The sequence below is a fragment of the Myxine glutinosa genome, chromosome 4 (assembly GCF_964187855.1).
Source record: "Myxine glutinosa chromosome 4, kmMyxGlut1.1, whole genome shotgun sequence".
In the NCBI taxonomy this organism is placed as follows: domain Eukaryota; kingdom Metazoa; phylum Chordata; class Myxini; order Myxiniformes; family Myxinidae; genus Myxine; species Myxine glutinosa.
The window spans coordinates 14235696-14259621 of record NC_136264.1 but is presented as its reverse complement, the minus strand read 5'-3'; the positions used below and the strand labels follow the sequence as shown (position 1 = coordinate 14259621).

Below are 23926 nucleotides of genomic sequence, written 5' to 3'. Positions count from 1 at the left end.
AACAACAACAACCACGGTTCCCGAAAAGGCCAACCGCCGCTTTGCGGGGAAAAATGGCCTCTAAAGGTGGTTTTTTTTTTGGTTTTTTTTGTCACTGCATGGCAAGCGATTCCTGTCCAAACCTTGGCAAATCTCGTGAACAGCATGCCTCAACGTGTCCTTGCTCTCGTGAATGCTCGTGGGGGTTACACGAAGTACTGAACTGTAATTTTACTGTCCGTAATCCCAGTTGTAATTTAACTTTTGCTTTTGTTAAAAAAATTTTTGGCTAATGTGCAAAATAAAGAGATACCTGAAAACGTACAGAAGTCCAACACTACTGTCCGTGAATTGAGTTCGATATCAGTTGACATCACTGTCAAGGATCAATTTATTTGTTTTGAAATGTCAAATGTGGTTTTTGTTTCTTTTAAAGGTCACATTAACAAAATCTAGAATAATTTCAACATAATTCCAATGCACTTTTGGTTCTAAGACATCTTGAAAAGTAAGTTCACCCCACAAAAAAAATATTCCATATTAAATGCCAAGTCTGTATATGGTGGACTGGTGGTGGCCATCTTGGCGTTTGACGTGGCAACCCAATTTTCAATATTGTTCTTCCTTATGCCTAGTTGCACCCACACACCAAATTAGAATTCGGTCCTTCGCTTACGCACGCACGGACGGACAGACGCACACACACACGGACGGAGGGGAACCCCGTAATCCCCCTTTCGCTAAACGGTGCGACGGGGGACAACAAAACTAGAACGACACTCTTCAACATCACGGTGACGACCGATATGCCTCCGCCCACATTATTACATCATTATATATACTTGTACAACGTTCGATACAAATCCGTTCAGCTGTTCTCAAGTATCACATTTTTTACCTGACATGACCTCAGAGTTTTGACACAAAAATCTAATCAGTTCATCTTTGCATCATATAATATATATACTTCCACCAAGTTTGGTCTAAATCCCATCACTGATTCACAAGTTAGCACGGTAACAGAATTTTTACCGAATGGGACCTCTGACCTTTGACTTCTTGACCCAAAATTCTAATCAGTTCAGTTTTACATCATTATAAGTAGTTGTACCAAGTTTGACTTTGATCCCTTTAGCCGTTCTTAAGTTATCGCGGGAACGAAAACCTATCACGGAAGGACGGACAACCCGAAAACATAATGCTTCTGCCGACTTCGTCAGCGGAGGCATAAATATGCTAGGTAGGCCGAAAAGTTTGGGTCAGGAATGCATCACCTATTCTTTACTTTTAAAATAATGCAAAACGAGTTTGATCAACGTTTTTTTTTCAGTTTACGTTCTGTTCTCCAGGAACACATCCCTTTCTTAAATCGAGGGATACTGTAGAATCAAATCCTGCCCAGCCTATTTGTCGATTACAGTACAACAAAACAGCTTTCGCGATTTACAATAAAAGCTAGGAAAAAAGAGAAAATGCTGCATTACAATCCGTAACTGCAACCCCCGCCACCTCCCCCAACCGCCCCTCAATTACCACTGGACCCACACAAACAGTCTTGACCGCCCCCCTCCCAATCCCTCCTCTCCCGTGTACTCATCTCAAGAATCAGCCAACTGGGAAGGAGAGTCTACAACATTTGAATGTCTGACCAATGTGAACGATGCCATAAAGAAGCTTTTGAAGTCGATTACAAGGTGATAAAGAATTGTATGCACAACATGGTCCTGATAAATAGAGACACACCATATGCTGTAACATAACTGCATCAAGGTCATAGGGGTCGGGTGAGGATGGGGAGAACAATTGGTAACACACCTTTGGAAATTGTGAGAGCAGGGGACCACTGTGATCGCAAGATGTCGAGACAGATGCTTCCATTGCTGTTAATATTGGGGTGGTAGATGCGTGTGGTAAAAGCAACCTGCAGAGCATAACAAAGGCCAAGATTACTTCAGAACTCTTTCACTACTATGGTTTGGCAAAAGACAAGGAGCAACCTGAAGACAAAAAATATAATTATATATATACACATATATATATATATATATATTGTTACGGTTTTCCGCCACCCTTCTTACCCTTACCAAGGGGGGATTGAGCCCCTTGTTCTTTCTGGGCCTGGCGTAACCCGAGACTTAAAACGCCTTTTCCGGGCAAACGCAAGGTAGAGTTTCGGGACCAAGTCTCGCTCGTACCTAAATACCTGCGCCGCCACGGAAGCGGGGAACCAAGCCTCGCACGAGCCACGTGTAATTTGAGTACACCGAGCGGATTGCGTACCATGTGGTCCGTGCAGTCACCGTTAATATTGGACCCCGATTAGAGCGGTTCTATTTGTACCACGCTTAGTCAATGAGGGAAAACATGAGGCGGTCGAATAAAGAAACAACAGGATTTAATTATTATTATTTACACAATGTACAAGTCGGTAGAAAGCAGACACAGAGCAGAACTTAATCAATCTTATAATAACCCAGACACGGGCCCAATCGCACTCACACAGGGAAATTGCAGGCAGAATGGTGTCCACGCGCTGCCTTGGTCGTCCAGGAACAGCGCCCTGGCGTGCTCTCCACGGTCCCAGCACGTCCCGCGAAGATGGCAAGCAGGTGGTGGAAAGGGTCCTCGTAGCGCATCTCTCGAACAAAAGGGCAGCAGATGAGGCAGGAAGGAAATGTACGCGTCTCAGCGCGGCTGGGTGGTTCCACAGCGCGTTTAGTAACCAGCGCGCTATCACTCGCGTAACCCAATGCAATATAGGCTCGGCCTTAAGCTCAACCGAGCACCACTTTAATACGAGCACGTATCTTGGTTCATGCGTGTCTTTCTCCGATCTCGTAACTCTATACGCTGCCGCGCTCTTCAATGCCAACAACTCGAGAGTCCTCTTAATGCTGACCGTGCTCCTTCAACTCCTCAATTCAACTCTTTGTGGGGGCTTTGCGCGACGGGTTATATTTGCCACGCCCTGAGCCTTCTCGAATGTTCCAACCATGCCCTGTGACGCGTTGCCGCAGCCACCCCCTTTTAGCCCTGATTGGCGGTCGCGCTTACCGTCGGCTTCTTCGCCGTCCTCATTCGGTCCCGACCCGACCTGCTAGGCCTGCCTCGTGTTAATTCGCGCCAAAAAGCCAAAGGCAGCACAAGGAGGCGTAAGAGGCATAAGGCAATGGAAGTATGAAAAGGACCTACTCTCATTATTCTACTCAACGCAAAACTAACACAGGAAAAGGACTATTCTCACACATACTATGAAATAAGTGAACTATCGCGAGGCTACGTGTTGTTTGTGTGACTAAACTATGAGGGGAAAATTTAACCTTTATTGTACAAAACTCAAAACCGCAACAATATTGTCGTGTGGTTCCCTCAATTAACACTGAAAGAACCATGAAAGGCAAATGGAGGCGTTTTAAATCCAACTATATGGCGGATTATACGCGAGGAAGAAGAGTATCGACTCACCTGGACGGGTCTCGCCGACGTCTTCACCCTGCAAAAATAACTCAAACCAACCGGATTGTATGTACAAAAATAAACGCCGGCTTTATTGAAATGAAAGGCCGGTAACAAACAAGGCAAAAGCGGTTAACTAATCCCTCTAATCGAAATGGAGTGCTCCTATTACAGACACACACGCACAGGGGATAAACTAACGAAATAAATAGAGGTTAGGATTTTATGTGCGACTTAGCTGATCGGTTGGGGTCTTCCGCTTGCACTCGTCGGCCCCAAGCACGCTGTCTGGACTCAGCTCCGTTCTTGGCAGGAATGCACGCCGACTGGCTTCGACCCGCGCATGGGAATCAGGCCTCAGGTGTGCCTTGCAACCCCCCCCACCCCCCCCCCCCCCACCGCTCGCAGTGAAGACCACTCGACCACAGGGGCGCCTTGAAACCTCCCCTCCCCCCGACTGCGCGCCGTGGAGTCTCGCTGCCTCTTGATGCGTTCGGCACGGCCTCAGCCATGTGAAGCTTCCACCTCTCCCACCGAGTCCACAAACCGCGACCTCTTCCTCAACCGCGCCACCAGCGCCTGTTCGCTGGCGTGTCCAGAATCAATACACCAGCCCCAAAAGCAGAAGTAAGGACGAAGGACAAAAGCCAGAGGACGAAGGAAGGAAGCATGGGACCAAGGACGGAAAGAGACGAGGAAGAGCCAGAGAATGTCGCCCGATCGATCTTTTATCATCCTCCTCTGACATCTCTCTACCCTGCCCAATCAGTCCGTCACCTCTAGACCTCTAGAATGTTCTTCTCGAGTCAGTCCTTCACCCTTGGCCAAGCGCTTCGCGCTCTCCTCCTCGACCAATCACTGTCCAATCGCGCTTCCCCGCACTAACCAACCACTGTCTGCCCATCAAACCCCCCAGCCAGTCGTGGCTCTCCAGGCTGTGGCCTAACGGAGTCACCTGTCCTGTTCGATGTTTCCTCACCAGGTTGGTAAAATGGGTGACAAAGCTTCCTTCTGGTAGTCAGGTTCACTGTTTTTTCGTTCAAAATTTTGGTAGATTAGCAAAACTATACATTTTTGGAATATTCAGAGCATGAGGAATCCAAAAATTAATGTTTACATTTGCGTAGACACCTTTGCGAAAATGACACTCAGGACAGTGATGAAGATCTGTAAAAGCATATTCCTGAACGGTATAGACCTCGTAGATCCTGTGTATAGGACTTATAGTTCAATCTGATACTACCTATAACTTCCTATAACAACCTATAACTTCAAAGGACTTGCAATATCATGTATTATGTAATACAGTTATATCACAAATATAAAGACAATGGTTTTCAAATACCTTTGTTTGTTGCTTTTCTATAATCCTGAGCACTATTTTGAGGCCTTTATTGGATTCCTTGACCCAGAAAACATAGGATTAGCATATTTAATTAAGTCTCTAGGTTGACTAGAAGCCGAGATCACGCAAAATATGTATTTTATGGCGGCCATTTTCAAAATCAAAAATGGCGGCCATGCAGGTGTCTGTGCAAATGCCAACATCGATTTTCAGATTCTCCATGCTCTGAAGATTCCAAAAATGTACAGGTTTGCTAATCCCAAAATTTTGAAAGAAATTATATTTGTTAACATAGTGAACTGACTATCTTCATCACTGTCCCGAGTGTCATTTTCGCAAAGGTGTCTACGCAAATGTAAACATTAATTTTTGGATTCCTCATGCTCTGAATATTCCAAAAATGTATAGTTTTGCTAATCTACCAAAATTTTGAACGAAATTATATTTGTTAACATAGTGAACCTGACTCTGGGCTTCCGTTGGTTTTTATTGGTGGTATTAATTAATTAGTGTACTAATGGTGATGGATTCCTAGTGTCTAATGCGGTGCCATAAGGGACAAAGGGATGACTACTGAGGTATGACGTACAGGGGATATTACCATAATCCCTACAACTAGTTATCACGAGGGCCATCCTCGTGTGACCACGAATATACACTTAACCCGACATTCGGCGAAACAAAAATTACATGGTGATGGTTCTTATCACGACCATCGGAGCACCGACCTACACAAATCTACCTTACTACATAGCACTACCCCACAAACATAACAATATATATATACAGTATTTATTTAAAAAAAAAAAAAAAGTGTATGTATGTATGTATGTATGTATGTATGCATGCATGTATATATATATACCGTGGTGGTGAGGTGTATATATATATATATATGTACATGGAGCGTCTGTCCTGTGTTGTCACTGAACTACTTTCTCAAACTTTTGTGAAATCGTACCAAACTTCTGGTATGCACATATCTCTCCCGTCAGTATGTCCTACGGGTATTTTTTTTTGGGTGACAAACCAAACCGCGGGGGGGGGGGGGGATTTTATTTTTTTCCAACTTCAATTGTTTATAAAATGTGATATCACGTACATTACAAATACATTTGTGCAAAATAATCGTTTGAATTATGATTGGTTTAAACCATGACAAAACGGCAACTCGGGTATAGTCATTTATCTATATAGCTACACATCTGGGCAGTGTCTGTGTTGTCACTTAACGACTCCCTCAAACTTTTGTTTCCGTGGTTGTGAGGTGTTTTTAATAACGTTGTGGTGGTTTTGAATCACGTGGTGGTGAGGTATTTTGAATTATGTGGTGGTGAGGTGTTTTTAAATGATGTGGTGCTGAGGTGTTTTTAAATCACATGGTGGTGAGGTGTTTTTAAATCACTGAGGTGTTTTTAAATCACATGGTGGTGAGGTGTTTTTAAATCACATGGTGGTGAGGTGTTTTTAAATCACATGGTGGTGAGGTGTTTTTAAATCACATGGTGGTGAGGTGTTTTGATTTACATGGTGGTGAGGTGTTTTGAATTACTTGGTGGTGAGGTGTTTTTAAATGACGTGGTGGTGAGGTGTTTTTAAATGACGTGGTGGTGAGGTGTTTTTAAATGACGTGGTGGTGTGTTTTTAATTTCGTGGCTGTGAGGTGTTTTTTTACGTGTTTTATGGTTGTGAGGTGTTTTTAATTTTGTGGTGGTGAGGTGTTTTTATTACGCGTTTTATGGGTGTGAGGTGTTTTTAATTTCGTGGTGGTGAGGTATTTTTATTACGTGTTTTATGGCTGTGAGGTGTTTTGAATTTCGTGGTGGTGAGGTATTTTTATTACGTGTTTTATGGCTGTGAGGAGTTTTTAATTTCGTGGTGGTGAGGTGTTTTTATTACGTGTTTTATGGCTGTGAGGTGTTTTTATTCCGTGTTTTATGGCTGTGAAGTGTTTTTATTCCGTGTTTGATGGCTGTGAGGTGTTTTCAATTTTGTGGTGGTGAGGTGTTTTTAATTTTGTGGTGGTGAGGTGTTTTTAATTTTGTGGTGGTGAGGTGTTTTTATTACGTGTTTTATGGCTGTGGTGTTTTAAATTACTTGGTGGTGAGGTGTTTTGAATTACTTGGTGGTGAGGTGTTTTGAATTACGTGGTGGTGAGGTGTAATCGTCCCAAACTTCCAGTCTGCACCTACCCCTCCCCTATGTGTGTGCTGAGGATTTCTTTCTTTAAAAAAAAACATTCAACCTAAATCTTCAACCTAAATTGCCTATGAATGAACGATCGTTTTAAGGCCATTTTTTCCCCGCGAGAGCGGGGATTAGCCTTGCGGGCCCCATGACAATCATGGTTCCCTGTTTGAGGCAATGTTTTTTTTATGGAATATCATATTTATGGAATAATAGCCTATAAAAATGGAATATCACAAACACAACAAATACATTTGTGCAAAGTAATTGTTTGTATTATGATTGGTGTAAATCATGACAACACAGCAACTCAGGTACAGTCATTGGTCTCAGCTAAAATAAGCCCGTTCCTCAGTAACGACGCTTGGTGAGGCGAGCGCAGCGAGCCGTGCCAAGCTAGCATATATAGCTAACTCTCCCGATGTCCCTGCTCTCAAATGTTGTGTTTGTGTGCTTCCCCTTCTCTCCCCATCTTGTCTACCGCTCCCTCCTTTTATATATTTTGTTTGTCTGTTTGATTTGTTTGTGAAATAAATGTTAGCTCTTTCACGAGCCTCGATTCTATATACAAAAAAAGAAAGAAAAAAAAAGAAGATAAATCGAGCTCTGTGGGGCTTGACATGACATTGGCCGAACCAAATATCGAAACCCCTGTCAGATTCCACCAAACCCCTCGGAGAAGATGTAGTTTGAACTAGATTACCCCCTAAAGAGACCTCTTTTTCGGGCGTCACTCCGCCCACTCTAGGCAGGACACAACTAGATCATGATATCAACCTCCCACCCAAGTTTCATCAAGATCGGATGATATCATCAGGTAGTTATGCTGCGGACAAACAGACACACACACACACACGACGAATATAGTGGTCACTTGATAACTCGTGAACCAATAATAACAAGCATTCTGAGTATTGCGCTGCAATACATGTTCCCTAACGGCAGTCTGTCGTCCGGAAAACTGTTGGGGAAATTAAAAAGGGTTATTCACCCACAGGTTCTGAATCGTTCCCAATCGCAAATTACCTCAGGACGGGCTCACCTGTGATTCGCACTCGGGACTTCGATTTATACACCTTGCAGACAGGTCAGCAGAAGCACGAGAAAATAAGTTGTTGATAATGAACCTTTCGAGTCGCTAAATCTCAGTAATTTATTATATTTTCCGGTTCACGATCAATGATCGATGTGTATATACATGTTGCTCGGTTTGGCTCCGCCCCTCTGGAAAGTGCGTGCTGTGTCGCGCTGTTGACGTTCGCGAGACGAGGCTGAGGGCGCGAGGTGCGGCTTGAGGAGAACTCTAGAATAAACAAGAGATATCCATTTTTAAAATATTTTTGTTTAATGAACAATATCTGCCAAACCACGCGCCATATCGCAAATTCCAAAAGGACGTTTTAGTAGACTGACATGCTGAACAGATCTGTGAAGTTTCCCCTTGATTGAATCAAAAATGAGGGAGGAGCTCAGTTTTAAAGGTTCATGCTTAAAAACGTCATAACTCTGAAACCATGTGACGCATGACGTCATGCTCGCTGACTTTTTTGTTCGTCATGGGTATGCGATTTTGCCTGCAAAGTTTGGCCTCGATCTGTTCAGCCATTGCAGAGAAAAAGGGGTTTTCGTGTTTTCACGAAAAACAATATGGCGGCCGAACCACGTAACCTGTGACGTCATAATTAACATTAAAATATTCTCCAGACCGAGTCCCTCCTATGGTGAAAATTTGATCTCAATCGGTCCTATTATTGCAGAGAAATTGTTTTTTAAAGGAAATTAAAACTTAAAATGGCATTGAGTTAAGGATCATCAGAATTATCAGAATTCCCAAAGTTCAAAGTGCCATAACTTTGTCAAAAATGATCTAAACGTCGTGAGGTTCGAACTTGATTTGTAACTTATCATGAGGAAACCATGTGCCAAGGTTGAAATCATTAGCATTAAGAGTTTAGAAACAAAGTCCGGAAAACTGCTCTTTGCGTGACGGACTGACGGACGGAGGGACGGCGTGCACACCTATAGTCCCCTCCGGTGTACACCGGTCGGGGACTAATAAAAACTTTGCAAATACAGCACTGCAATGGATTGAATCTGTCAAACTCCAACATTAAAGTTGAATCAGAATCTAGAGCAGGATTTGAACAATCCGTCCCAAAATAGCCTTTAGCTGATTTATACAAACAAGCATTCTGAGTATTGCGCTGCAATACATGTCCCCTACCAAAGTTCAAAGTGCCATAACTTTGTCAAAAATGATCGAATATGCAAATTTATGCACGGTTGATGCTGGTTTTCAAACTTGATCTGAGGTATGCTGAGACACGTGTGTCACGCCTCGCCTCGTTGATAAGCCCGCAAGGTCGCACCGTGGAGCGGCCTGCACGTATTGCACTGTGTGAATTATATAAATTATTACCAACTCACGGTCTGAGGTACTAGCGATTCAAGAGATATCCATTTTTTTATGGCACATTGGAGAAGCCAATGCGAGGTTTCTTCTTCCTCAGCTTGTCACAACTCTGTCAAATGCAATCGAGTTAAAAAAGTCAGAATTTGACCAAATCTGTTTTATTCGTTTGTTACTATACCTCAGCTATTGACAAATCTTAAATTAGAATTTTATTTGAGGTTAAAATGACCGCGACAGGTCGTGTCCAACGATGCTTTCAGTCTGTACATGTGATAAATAATTAAATCCACACACTTGACGCCTCTTCTTCTTCACGCAATAACAACTTCTAGCTTCCAGGCTGTACATCCAATCATTTTTAAATTTTGCACACTTGTTACTCTTCATGACTTATATTATAGTATGAAGTTTCACGTCGATCAATAAAGCGATTCAAGAGACATCCATTTTTTAAATATTTTCGTTTAATCAACGGTATCTGCCAAACCACGTGAGCTATCGCAAATTCCAAAAGGACATTTTAGTAGACTGACATGCGGAACAGATCTGTGAAGTTTCCCCTCGATTGGATCAAAAATGAGGGAGGGGCTCGGTTTTAAAGGTTCATGCTTAAAAATGTCATAACTCTGAAACCATGTGACGCATGACATCATGCTCGCTGACTTTTTTGTTCGTCATGGGTATGCGATTCTGCCTGCAAAGTTTGGCCTCGATCTGTTCAGCCGTTGCAGAGAAAAAGGGGTTTTCGTGTTTTCACGAAAAACAATATGGCGCCCGAACCACGTGACCTGTGACGTCATAATTACGATTAAAATATTCTACAGACTGAGTCCCTCCTATGGTGAAAATTTGATCTCAATCGGTCCTATTATTGCAGAGAAAATCTTTTTTAAAGGAAATTAAAACTTAAAGTGGCACTGAGTTAAGATTCATCAGAATTATCAGAATTCCCAAAGTTCAAAGTGCCATAACTTTGTCAAAAATGATCGAAACGTCGTGAAGTTCGAACTTGATCTGTAACTTATCATGAGGAAACGATGTGCCAAGTTTGAAATCATTAGCATTAAGCGTTTAGAAAAAAAAGTCTGGAAAACTGTTCTTTGCGTGACGGACTGACGGACTGACGGACTGACGGACGGAGGGACAGGCGTGCAAACCTATAGTCCCCTCCGGTGTACACCGGTAGGGGACTAATAAGATGATCACTCTTCTGCAGTATTACTAGTGAGGTAGATGAGGAAAAATATGAACAGCAGATTGCTGAGTTGACACAAAAAATATATATATTTGGCAAAATTGGGGGGGGGGGGGGGGGGCGGGGGCATTAAAAAATATTAAAAATTAAAAAAACTGCAAAGTGGTGTGCTTCAAACGACTAAAACCACAATGCAAAGGTAGAGCAATTATTAGGAAACTACAGCTGGAAAACAATAAAATCAACTTACCTTGGGGGGTTTGAAAGGGTAGTCTGTGGGGAAGTGAATCGTAAGGAAGAAAACTCCACCTTGATATGGGCTTTCGGACTGAGGAACATTTAAAAATAGTAATGTTTCTCCAATAGATGTTGAGATTTGCAAAAACAAAAACTTGAGTTCAATTATACACTTCAATTTTAATAAAATAACGATTTTAAAGATTTTCTTTCAATACAAAATTACCGGAAATTTAGCACGAATGAAGCAGTCTTGTACATCATCCTTATAAACTGTAAAAAGACTACACTGAGGTGCAGTTTAGGAGATGCAGGCTTTACCAATCACCATTAAACGCACGTCAATCAGCATTATACAAAGCCATAATCGGCCTCTTCGTCACCACAATACGTACCCTCTTACATTCCATGCCTTCACGCTATATACAGTCACGTGAAAAAGTAAGTACACCCCATGTAAAGTTTTGACTTTTTCAACATATTTCAACATACAGCTATTTGATCTTCATTTCAACAATATTGATAGATATAGGTGATATAATATAACAAATATCATGAAACATTTACATTTTGTAGTCCATTGAATCATTTAAATAAACATAAATGCAAATTTCGCATGTGGAAAAAGTAAGTACACCCCGACATTTATCACTACTTCAAATACCTAAAATTAGAATCAGGTGCACCAGCTCGGGTGCAAATGATTAGAACATCGTTAGAGAGGATCTTGGAGGATCCTGTCTCATTTAAAGCTCAGACATTTAGTTTGGTTTTCTCTTTGTTGTTGAAGTGTGCGGGGTCACCATGCCGAGACCAAAAGAGCTCTCTGAGGCCTTCAGAAAGAAGGTTATTGATGCCTCCGAGTCTGGGAAGGGATTTTAAAAGATCTCCAAACAATATGAAATCAATCATTCGACTGTCCGGAAGATCATCTACAAGTGGAGAAGATTCCAAACAACTGCCAACTTGTTCAGGGCAGGCCGCCCCAGCAAGTTCAGCCCGAGAGCAGACCGCAAGATGCTGAAAGAAGTCTCTAAGAACCCCAGAATGTCATCACGGGACCTACAGGTAGCTCTTGCCACTGTTGATGTCAAAGTGCACGAGTTTACCATGAGAAAGAGGCTGCACAAATTTGATCTACATGGGAGGTGTGCCAGGAGGAAACCTTTGCTGTCCAGAAAGAACATCAGGGCAAGACTAAAGTTTGCCAATGAACACCTCAGGCAAAGACCAGCACTTCTGGAACAATGTGCTCTGGACAGATGAGTCAAAGGTAGAGCTATTTGGCCACAGTACAAGCAGACATGTTTGGCGAAAACCAAAGACAGCATTTGACTACAAGAACCTGATACCAACTAAAAAGCATGGTGGTGGAAATATTATGGTTTGGGGCAGCTTTCCTGCATCAGGGCCTGGGCACCTCACCATCATAGAATCAACTATGAATTCTTCATTGTACCAGAAGGTGCTTGAGGATAATGTGAGGCCATCTGTCGGAAAGTTGAAGCTCAACCGAAAGTGGACCTTGCAGCATGACAATGACCCTAAACACACCAGTAAATCCACCAAGGCATGGCTGAAAAGAAAGAAATGGAGGGTTCTGGAATGGCCAAGTCAAAGCCCGGATCTAAATCCCATCTAGATGTTGTGGGGGATTTGAAACGAGCTGTGCATGCAAGAAACCCCTCAAACATCGCACAGCTGAAATAATTCTGCATGGAGGAGTGGGCAAAATTTTCTCCCAGTCGATGTCAGAGACTGGTAGACAGTTATAAGAAACGCCTACTTGAGGTTGTTTCTGCCAAAAGGGGGCAATACCACCTATTAGAGCCAAGGGTGTACTTACTTTTTCAACATGCAAAATTTGCATTTATGTTTATTTAAATTATACAATGGACTACAAAATGTAAATGTTTCATGATATTTGTTATATTATATCACCTTTATCGATCAATATTGTTGAAATGAAGATCAAATAGCTGTATGTTGAAAAACTCAAAACTTTACGCGTGTGTGTGTGTGCGTGTGCGTGTGCGTGTGTGTGTGTGTGTGTGTGTGTGTGTGTGTGTGTGTGTGTGTGTTGTGGATATGAGAATGGTTTGTTTTTTTGTTATTGTATAGTAAATTGTTGTAAATATCACCCTCTGTAAAATGTAATGATTCCTTGTAAATACCTCCGTAGTGTAAAGGTCAAAGGGCGTCTCGGTAGTTATTCCATAAACACCACATTGCAGGACCCGATAAAACCCTTGTTCAGTAGCTTATATCTTATTATGTGTCTTAGGGTAAGGCTGTGTCTCCCATTAATTTAAATACTCCATTGCACCGAGTGAAATAAGAATAGGTCCCCTTTCATTTCATTTCAATGGCCAACTGCATTTTGGGCGGTTTTCTTCAACCACCATTGGCCACGAGGCAGGGTTGGGGAAGAAAGGCGTGTCTCCACCTCGTCATAGAGGGGAGGAGTGAGCCAGCCCCGAACAACCAACCGAGCACGAGGGGTTTGGTTTGAGAGGGCGGAGGAAGAGCGTTTGGGGGAGGTTCGAAAAGGTTGAGGGGCGGGGCCTATATAACCCGCTGCGGGGCGTTCCCAAAAGGAGTCCAAGGGAGGAGACGAGAGATGAGCTTTTACTAAGACGAAGAGACGAGTACAAAGAAAGAGCTGGGTCGTCAGAGAGTTGCGCTTTTACTGAGTCCAAAGAAAGAGCTGGGTCGTCAGAGAGTTGCGCTTTTACTGAGTCCAAAGAAAGAGCTGGGTCGTCAGAGCAGATGCGCTTTTACTGAGACAAGCAGCCCCGACCCGTGACGCCGCGCACATGACAGGCTCGGTGGCATCAGCGGCCGTCGAGGTCCAGCCCGACGTCCCGTGCGGGATCAAGCTCCAGCCAGCCCCGTGCCGTCCTCCCCCTCCAGCCACACACCTCCTTCCAGCAATCCACTCTGCAATTCCCCGCGTGAGTCAGTGTCTTTGTTTGTTCTGTCCTGGGTAGTAAGTAAGCCTGTTAGATAAGCTAGTATTTTCCCTGTGTCCCTAAAAGCTTCTGTATATTATTTTATTATCTTTCCTTCTCCTTGGTTATTTTGAGCCTGTAAATAGTAAATAAATTTAGTAGTATTTTCAACCCTTTTCTCGTCTTATTCCTTTTCCTCTTTGCATTTGTCATCTAAGTCTTTTCCCGATTGAATAGCGGTGGCGCGATACGGCCAACGTTTGGGTTGAATCGGGTTTTAGTCGGGGAATAACTGTTACACGCGGTTACACCACCGCTCGGTCAAAATAACATCTAATCCGCGGTCCGTAACAAAATATATATATATATATTATAATAGCCGTAGATGATTCTGTCTGTCTGTCTGTTGGGCGTCTGTCCGGGGTGTGGCTTACTCGGTTTGCAGAGTAGCTCCACCCATTCTGGGAGTGGCTTCATATAATTATAAACAAATATCCACCATTTTATTAACTCGCATAGCTTTGAGGCCTGTTTTGTAGGCCCGTGGTGTCTTGCTCTCTCTCCCAGTTTTATTTCAAATCAAATTCGATATATCATTTCATTTTTCACAGTCGCTAACATAGTTTTAGACTCGGTTGAAAAAAAACGGGAAGAAAATACAATGAAAGTTGCCGTTTATAGAACGAAATGAATTCTCAAACGCCTGTAACTTCAAGGCCATTGAGTCTCTCTCACGCCTTTATCTCCAATCTAACTCACCATATGATTTCATTTTTATCGATGGTTTTGGACTCGGTGTCAGCAATAATTGAGAACATTCCACACACGCGGGAAAATGCAGAGATATATATTTAAAAATCGCGTCATGGTGTATCATACACCGCCCAACATGACACCGACGGCAACGTGTCGATATATATTAAAAATTCCATTTGCTTTTCCGTTAAGATATATTACTTTTTCGTTTGATGACAGTCGTCACAAAAACGTCAACAATGCCGCCGACATATATTTCTTCGTTTTTATTTCATTCAACATTATTAGCCAGAAGTAAAATATGTTTCAGGAAATTACCAAGAGATATTTCTTCGTTTTTTTAAATTAGTTATGTATTATTAGTTTTATTATAATTATATATAATTATAAATTAGTAAAGTAAATAAATTTTAAATTATAATTAAATACACTTTAAATAGGTTTATTTGAAATCTTTAATTTTCCACAATATAATTTACTTGCCATTTATCATTTAATGATTACGAGACAAATTCCTCTTGAGGATCGTGACAATTCATGCGCTGCGTGGAAACTTCTATTTCCAAAATGAATGAGACGATCGATGAAGAACGCAGACTTGAACAGGATGTAGCAAGAAAACGAATGAGACGGGTGAACGAGTGAGTCCATCGACGAACGTCAATGCAAACTTGCGGGGTCACCCGTGGGAATCCCACGGGCATGGATGTGTGTGACATTTCGACATATTGAGTTAGATGCTGCACATTCATTTTTACAAAATGGTTACTGGCAAGTCATCAGATCCAGAAATGGTGTAATGAACACAATTAATTTACGCGCAAGCACGAAAGCAAGACGGGCCGATTTCCGATTCCGACGGGCGAGACGGGCCGATTTGGAGCAAGAAAAAGAACGAGACGGGAGAAAAACGAGAGAAACGAGACGGGGAAAGCCGATTGGAGAGGCGAGTGAGGAGCGATTGGAGAGGTGAGTGAGGAGTGATTGGAGGGGAGTGTGAGGCGCGATTGGAGGGGAGTGTGAGGCGCGATTGGAGAGGAGTGTGAGGCGCGATTGGAGAGGAGTGTGAGGCACGATTGGAGAGGAGTGTGAGGCACGATTGGAGAGGAGTGTGAGGCGCGATTGGAGAGGTGTGTGAGGCACGATTGGAGAGGAGTGTGAGGCATGATTTGAGAGGAGTGTGAGGCGCGATTGGAGAGGAGTGATTGGAGGGGAGTGTGAGGCGCGATTGGAGAGGAGTGTGAGGCGCGATTGGAGAGGAGTGTGAGGCGCGATTGGAGGCGTGTGAGGCACGATTGGAGAGGAGTGTGAGGCGCGATTGGAGAGGCATGTGAGGGATTGGAGAGGAGAGGAGTGTGAGGGATTGGAGAGGTGAGGGATTGGAAAGGAGAGGGATGTGAGGGATTGGAGAGGAGAGGAGTGCTAGGTGGAGAGAGGAGAGTGTCAGGTGGAGACAGGAGAGTGTCAGGTGGAGAGGAGTGAGGGGTCACATATTATGTGAAATAAATAAATTGTGTTCATCACACCATTTCTGGATCTGATGACTTGCCAGTAACCATTTTGTAAAAATGAATGTGCAGCATCTAACTCAATATGTCGAAATGTCACACACATCCATGCCGGTGGGATTCCCACGGGTGACCCCGCTAGTATATATATATACTAGCGGGGTCACCCGTGGGAATCCCACGGGCATGGATGTGTGTGACATTTCGACATATTGAGTTATATGCTGCACATTCATTTTTACAAAATGGTTACTGGCAAGTCATCAGATCCAGAAATGGTGTGAATTTAGTTATTTCACATAATATGTGACCCCTCACTCCTCTCCACCTGACACTCTCCTGTCTCCACCTGACACTCTCCTGTCTCCACCTGACACTCTCCTCTCTCCACCTAGCACTCCTCTCCTCTCCAAACCCTCACATCCCTCTCCTTTCCAATCCCTCACCTCTCCAATCCCTCACACTCCTCTCCTCTCCAATCCTTCACACGCCTCTCCAATCGCGCCTCACACTCCTCTCCAATCGCGCCTCACACTCCTCTCCAATCGCGCCTCACACTCCTCTCCAATCGTGCCTCACACTCCTCTCCAATCGTGCCTCACACTCCCCTCCAATCACTCCTCTCCAATCGTGCCTCACACTCCTCTCCAATCACGCCTCACACTCCTCTCCAATCGTGCCTCACACTCCTCTCCAATCGCGCCTCACACTCCTCTCCAATCGCGCCTCACTCGCCTCTCCAATCGGCTTTCCCCGTCTCGTTTCTCTCCTTTTTCTCCCGTCTCGTTCTTTTTCTTGCTCCAAATCGGCCCGTCGGAATCGGAAATCGGCCCGTCTCGCCCGTCGGCCCGTCGGAATCGGAAATCGGCCCGTCTTGCTTTTGTGCTTGTGCGTAAATAAATTGTGTTCATGACACCATTTCTGGTGTTGGGCTAGCGGCTAGGGTGCCGGCTTAGGATCCTGGGTTCGAATCTCGGTCGATCGCCGAATTAATGCCAGGGGGGTTGACTCAGCCTGTCATCCTTCCGAGGTCGGCTAATTGAGTACCAGTTCACTGGTAATTCCCTGTTTGTCGTTGAAGGCGGCAAAAAGGGTTGGCGTCAGGAAGGGCATCCGGCCGTAAAACATTGCTTCAAAAAGGGGACAAAAAAACAACAACTACCACGGTCCCCGAAAAGGCCAACCCCCGCTTTGCGGGGAAAAATGGCCTCTAAACGGTGGTTTTTACACCATTTCTGGATCTGATGACTTGCCAGTAACCATTTTGTAAAAATGAATGTGCAGCATCTAACTCAATATGTCGAAATGTCACACACATCCATGCCCGTGGGATTCCCACGGGTGACCCCGCAAGTTTGCATTGACGTTCGTCGATGGACTCGTTCGCCCGTCTCATTCGTTTTCTTGCTGCATCCTGTTCAAGTCTGCGTTCTTCATCGATCGTCTCAATCATTTTGGAAATAGAAGTTTCCACGCAGCGCATGAATTGTCACGATCCTCAAGAGGAATTTGTCTCGTAATCATCAAATGATAAATGGCAAGTAAATTATATTGTGGAAAATTAAAGATTTCAAATAAACCTATTTAAAGTGTATTCGCACATAACTAATTTAAAAAAACGAAGAAATATCTCTCGGTAATTTCCTGAAACATATTTTACTTCCGGCTAATAATGTTGAATTAAATAAAAACGAAGAAATATATGTCGGCATCATTGTTGACGTTTTTGTGACGACTGTCATCAAACGAAAAAGTAATATATCTTAACGGAAAAGCAAAAGCGAATTTTTAATATATATCGACACGTTGCCGTCGGTGTCATGTTGGGCGGTGTATGATACACCATGACGCGATTTTTAAAAATATATCTCTGCATTTTCCCGCGTGTGTGGAATGTTCTCAATTATTGCTGACACCGAGTCCAAAACCATCGATAAAAATGAAATCATATGGTGAGTTAGATTGGAGATAAAGGCGTGAGAGAGACTCAATGGCCTTGAAGTTGAAGTTACAGGCGTTTGAGAATTCATTTCGTTCTATAAACGGCAACTTTCATTGGATTTCCTTCCCGTTTTTTTTCAACCGAGTCGAAAACTATGTTAGCGACTGTGAAAAATGAAATGATATATCGAATTTTTAATATGTATCGACACGTTGCCGTCGGTGTCATGTTAGGCGGTGTATGATACACCATGACGCGATTTTAAAAAACATATCTGCATTTTCCCGCGTGTGTGGAATGTTCTCAATTATTGCTGACACCGACTCTAAAACCATCGATAAAAATGAAATCATATGGTGAGTTAGATTGGAGATAAAGGCGTGAGAGAGACTCAATGGCCTTGAAGTTACAGGCATTTGAGAATTCATTTCGTTCTATAAACGGCAACTTTCATCGGATTTTCTTCTCGTTTTTTTTCAACCGAGTCTAAAACTATGTTAGCGACTGTGAAAAATGAAATGATATATCGAATTTAAAATAGATATCGACACATTGCCGTCGGTGTCATGTTGGGCGGTGTATGATACACCATGACGCGATTTTAAAAAATATATCTCTGCATTTTCCCGCGTGTGTGGAATGTTTGTGGAAAATTAAAGATTTCAAATAAACCTATTTAAAGTGTATGCGCACATAACTAATAAAAAAAACGAAGAAATATCTCTCGGTAATTTCCTGAAACATATTTTACTTCCGGCTAATATGTTGAATGAAATAAAAACGAAGAAATATATGTCGGCATCATTGTTGACGTTTTTGTGACGACTATCATCAAACGAAATAGTAATATATCATAACGGAAAAGCAAAAGCGAATTTTTAATATATATCGACACATTGCCGGCGGTGTCATGTTGGGCGGTGTATGATACACCATGACGCGATTTTAAAAAATATATCTCTGCATTTTCCCGCGTGTGTGGATTGTTCTCAATTATTGCTGACACCGAGTCTAAAAGTAAAACCATCGATAAAAATGAAATCATATGGTGAGTTAGATTGGAGATAAAGGCGTGAGAGAGACTCAATGGCCTTGAAGTTACAGGCCTTTGAGAATTCATTTCGTTCTATAAACGGCAACTTTCATCGGATTTTCTTCCCGTTTTTTTTCAACCGAGTCTAAAACTATGTTAGCGACTGTGAAAAATGAAATGATTTATCGAATTTGATTTGAAATAAAACTGGGGGAGAGCAAGACACCACGGGCCTACAAAACAGGACTCAAAGCTATGCGAGTTAATAAAATGGTGGATATTTGTTTATAGCCACTCCCAGAATGGGTGGAGCTATGGGTGGAGCTACTCTGCAAACCGAGTAAGCCACACCCCGGACAGACACCCAACAGATAGACAGACAGACAGACAGAATCATCTACGGCTATTATAATATAGATATATACACATAGACATGGCATTTAATACGGAATATTTTTTATGTGGGGGTGAACTTACTTTTCAAGATGACTTGGAACCAAAAGTTCATTGGAATTATGTTGAAATTATTCTAGATTTTGTTAATGTGACCTTTAAAAGAAAAAAAAACCACATTTGACATTTCGAAACAAATAAATTGATCCTTGAAAATGATGTAAACTGATATCGAACTCAATTCATGGACAGTACTGTTAAACTTCTGTACGTTTTCCAGAAGTATCTCTTTATTTTGCACATTAGCCAAAATTTTTTTTAACAAAAACAAAAGTTAAATTACGACTGGGATTACGGACAGTAAAATTACAGTTCAGTACTTCGTGTAACCCCCACGAGCATTCAGGAGAGCACGTACACGTTGAGGCATGCTGTTCACGAGATTTGCCAAGGATTGGACAGGAATCGCTTGCCATGCAGTGACAATAGCCTGCTGCAATTCATGCACAGAGGTCGGCTGCTGGTCCAAGTGGTCGATTTGACGCGTTAATTCTGCCCACAAGTTATCTATCAGATTCATATCCGGGGACATGGCAGGCCACTCCATATGCTCTACACCACGGTCAGCAAGAAAGTGTTGGATCATGCGAGCACGATGAGGCCGTGCATTGTCATCTTGGAAGACAAAGTTTCCTCGAAAGGCTGCACAAGCAAATGGAAGCGATGCTTCTTCCAGAATGGCCCTGTACTTGAACTGGTTCAGGTTTCCATTCAGAACAACCAGGTCAGTTTTGCCCCCTGCATGAAAAGCAGCCCAAACGGTCACCCCACCACCTCCAGCTTGGACTCTTGGCACTATACAATCTTTGTTGTAGGCTTCATGCACTTGTCTGCGCACTCGGACGCGGCCATCTTGACGATAGACCAGAAATCTAGACTCGTCACTGAAGATCACGCGATTCCAGTGTCCTGGCTGCCATTGACGGTGCTCTATGGCCCTCTGCAATCGGCGCTGGCGGTGTTGTCTGGTCAGGCGTGGCTTTCTCAGGGGACGCCTGGCACAATCGCCTGCTTGAACCAGTCGTTGGTTGACGAGCCTTCTGGATACAGGCACATTTGTCAGTTGCTGCCACTCAGCCCGAAGCCGATTAGCTGACTTGGTACGGCTATTGCGGACTAACCGGTGCAGCTGACGATCATCTGCGGTTCTGCGGGGACGTCCTGGCCTCGGTATTGGAGAAGGGACACCCCTCTGAGCATTTCGTTTCAGGATCTTTGACACCTGACCTTGAGTGATGCCATACTGCCGAGCAATAGCACGCTGTTTCATGCCGGAATTTCGTAAAGCTACCACTTTATGACAAACAGCATTGTCGAGTTGACGGACCATCTGCAGAGGAAGCGGAAATAACTTTTGGAGACGTGCAGCAGTTGTTTTCCACGAATACAGAACGCAACAACCCTTGTATACCAGACTGTGAAGCCAATCATCAAATGCACCTGTCCGTACATTTTGCCACGCCACCTGTGATATAATCCTGTTGTTGACTTCTTGCTGCGACAGACAATCAGTGACATGGTTCTTTTAACAAATAAATCACCAAAGTGTAAAAGAAACTCACCAGATTGATATACTGAGTTAAGAAAGTAAACCCAAGTCAAGGAAAAAAAAATATTCCATATTAAATGCCAAGTCTGTTTATAATAAATCGAATAATATTGTTATGAATTTGGTAATGCAACATCTAGAGCTAGGTAGATCTGAATAGGTAGGTATTCGGCTGTCGTGACAGGGACTCTACATGTAATAAGTTATTGATGTTCAGGCGTTTGTCGGGGTAAGATGTATGAGTGTGGATCTACCTGGAGATTCGAGTGTTAAATAGTGAGGGGTTAAAGGTAACGCCCCTGTGAGTCTCACCTAGTAATCAAACCTTTGTCCTTTATGGCACTGCAAACCACATAAACATTAGTTAGGTCCTTAGCGCAACATTAAATAATCCCCTTTCCCTGACAAGGACTTCGTATTAAATTGACAGGAAACCAGGCCAAAAACACCGCCACGGCTGGCCGCCACCGTGTACACCTCCAAAGGCCTACAAACCGGGCCGGCACGTGTTATGCCAGGACCGCAGGGCCGCGTAACGGGGGAGATGTTAGGAGTCGCATGCCGTAGAGGGCGTGACCGGCGAGCTGGGACCATATGATTGGCTGAGGAGTGCGCGAATGTGACGTCATCGGGGAGAGATATATGCGACGGTCGGACGCCATGTTCGCCAGTTGAGTTCGCCAGTTGAGTTGAGTTGCGATCTGATCTCGAGTCGTCCCAGTTCGTTGAACAGTTGAGTAGAGCGTCCCACTTCGGTACCGGAGTGGCAGTTGAGAGAAGTGAGAGCTCGTGGCAGTTGACGGTTCGTGCCATTTTCTACAGTTCGTGACCACAGCTCGTTGCAGTTGGCAGTTGGCACTCGGCACTCAGCAGTTGGCAGTTGGCACTTGGTTTTTGGTTGCTTCGTGCAGCCCTGCGTTGGACCGACGAGGCCTGGTGGCGCTTGGAGGCGGAGGCAGAGGGCCGTGGAACTTGGAGCGAGGTGTGCGATCGGGCCGAAAGGAGCGGTGTTGGACGGCAGCCACAAAGACGACAAAGACAGATAAGCCCGAATCCGCGTACACTGTACACGACGTGACTTGTTATTTTCGTATTAATCTCCCTCGTTTTGTGTTTGATATCAGTCGTGTGGGGACGTCCCGATTTAGTTATTAGTATTACCGGCGCGTGCTTTTTCACTGGCTTTACTTTTAATAATAAATCCTTATATTATTTTCTGTACATATTTGAACGCAGTTTCCTGGGTGTTTCATTTTAATAGATAAGGCTGCGGAGCCTTCGCTGCGTCCCGCCATTTCGCGCGTTGGTGTTGAACGTGAGTCCGCCATTGAGTGTTCGCCTCGGGAGTTAAAGTCTCGCAAATCGGTCATCCGTAACTGTGGTGTTAATCACGGTTACGCGACAAGTGGTGTCAGGAGTGTAGGATTTGAACCCGTCGGACAAATTTTTTTGTCCGCGGCGAGACATCGACACGGTCGGACAAATTTTTTTGTCCGCGGGGCGACATCGACACGGTCGGGCGTACATTGCGCCCGACGTTCGAACGCAAAATTGTTATAGGCGAGGCGGAGAAATTTAGTAATCAATTGGGCATACGGAGCGCGATATCGCGTCTTCGTCAAATTTAAATTGTGTTACTGGAATTATTAAAATAAATACGCGCGCGGGAAACAATCTTCCGGAAAGCGGATGTCGGAAATTGATGAGATGGAAGTACGCAGCGAGGCCTCCGTCAGCGTTGGGAGTGAGCCGGAAATGGGGGATAAGGAGGATAGCGTTGGAACTTTCCCCGCCGCTGGGACGGCCCCGATAGATCTCCAGACCATAGTAAATTTAATAAATGCTCAGAGGGCCGATAGTGAGCGATTGGGAAAGCAGATGGGAGACATGAGGGCTCAGAGTGAGCGATTGGCAAACAAAATGAAGGAAATGAGTGATCGATGGAGTATTAAAATTGATGGGCTGGCAAACAAAATGGGGGCACAGGAGAAGCCAAAGGTGGCAAAAATTGAATCGGAACGGGGGGAAGCTAGATTGGGAACAGGAGAGAGTACGGCCCATGCAGATGTGCACGGGGCTCAGGAGCCGGGAATGGCAAAATTGGGAATTGCACAGGGAATGGCAATTGAAGTAAATGGGGAGACCGCAGGTCCACAGGTGGATGGGGAATGTCCACAGGTGGATGGGGAATGTCCACAGGTGGATGGGGAATGTGTACAGGTAAAGGGGGAATGCCTGCAGGTAAACGTGGAGTGTCCACAGGTGAGCGGGGAAGGAAATTTGGAATGTGAGAGTTGTAATGGGGAATGTTTCCCACATTCTGGCCTGGTTGTTTATCGGGACCGTGTGGATGTCACAACACCCCAACCGGGGGATGAATTTGGAATTGTGCAGCACCAGGGCGGTGGTGCGGAGCAAGAGGGGGTAGAGTTTTTGGGGGTCCGTGCAATGGAGCCGGACCAGGTATTTATTGGGGATATTGATCAAAGCCTGGCGGGGCCAGGAATGATTTGTAATGAGGATGATTTGATCCAGCGGCTGGAGACCTGTGACAGTCCCATGGAGGTAGAGCTTGTTCAGGCCCAAAGGAGTCTGGGGGAAGAGGTGAGTTGGTCCAAGGAGGTGGTTGGAATGACCGAGGGGACGCTCACTGTACACTGCTATTTGGAAACAGAGGCTCCAAAATTGGACAACCAGTTGGGGGAGTGTGTTGGCTCCGGGCTGGATTTGGATCTTGGAGGATCGGGAGATAGAGCTTCTGGAGATTTGGTCCCTGTAGGGAATTTGGATCAACTGCAGGGAGGGGCAGAACAACCGGTGGTAGAGGTTGTTCCCTGCAGCTGCGGTTTGGCGGTGGGAATGAAAATTTGTAAAATAAAATTTAAAATAAAATTACAATGGGAACTTGATTTGGAGCAGCCA

At 44.0% G+C, this 23926-nt stretch overlaps 1 protein-coding gene across 2 annotated transcripts in view; it reads right to left on the bottom strand.

The window, feature by feature from the left end:
• UBE2D3 (ubiquitin conjugating enzyme E2 D3) overlaps positions 1-23926 on the bottom strand; it is a 78046-nt gene that overhangs the window by 13570 nt on the left and 40550 nt on the right. The window contains exons 4-5 of one of the 2 annotated variants that reach the window (XM_068111920.2): positions 10826-10903; positions 1795-1900 (exon numbers count right to left, since the gene is read on the bottom strand). In XM_068111920.2, the coding sequence (XP_067968021.1) occupies positions 1795-1900; positions 10826-10903 (184 nt within the window). Of the gene's footprint in view, positions 1-1794; positions 1901-2478; positions 2748-10825; positions 10904-23926 lie in introns of those variants that run through there. The other variant, XM_078775481.1, reaches the window with a different exon arrangement.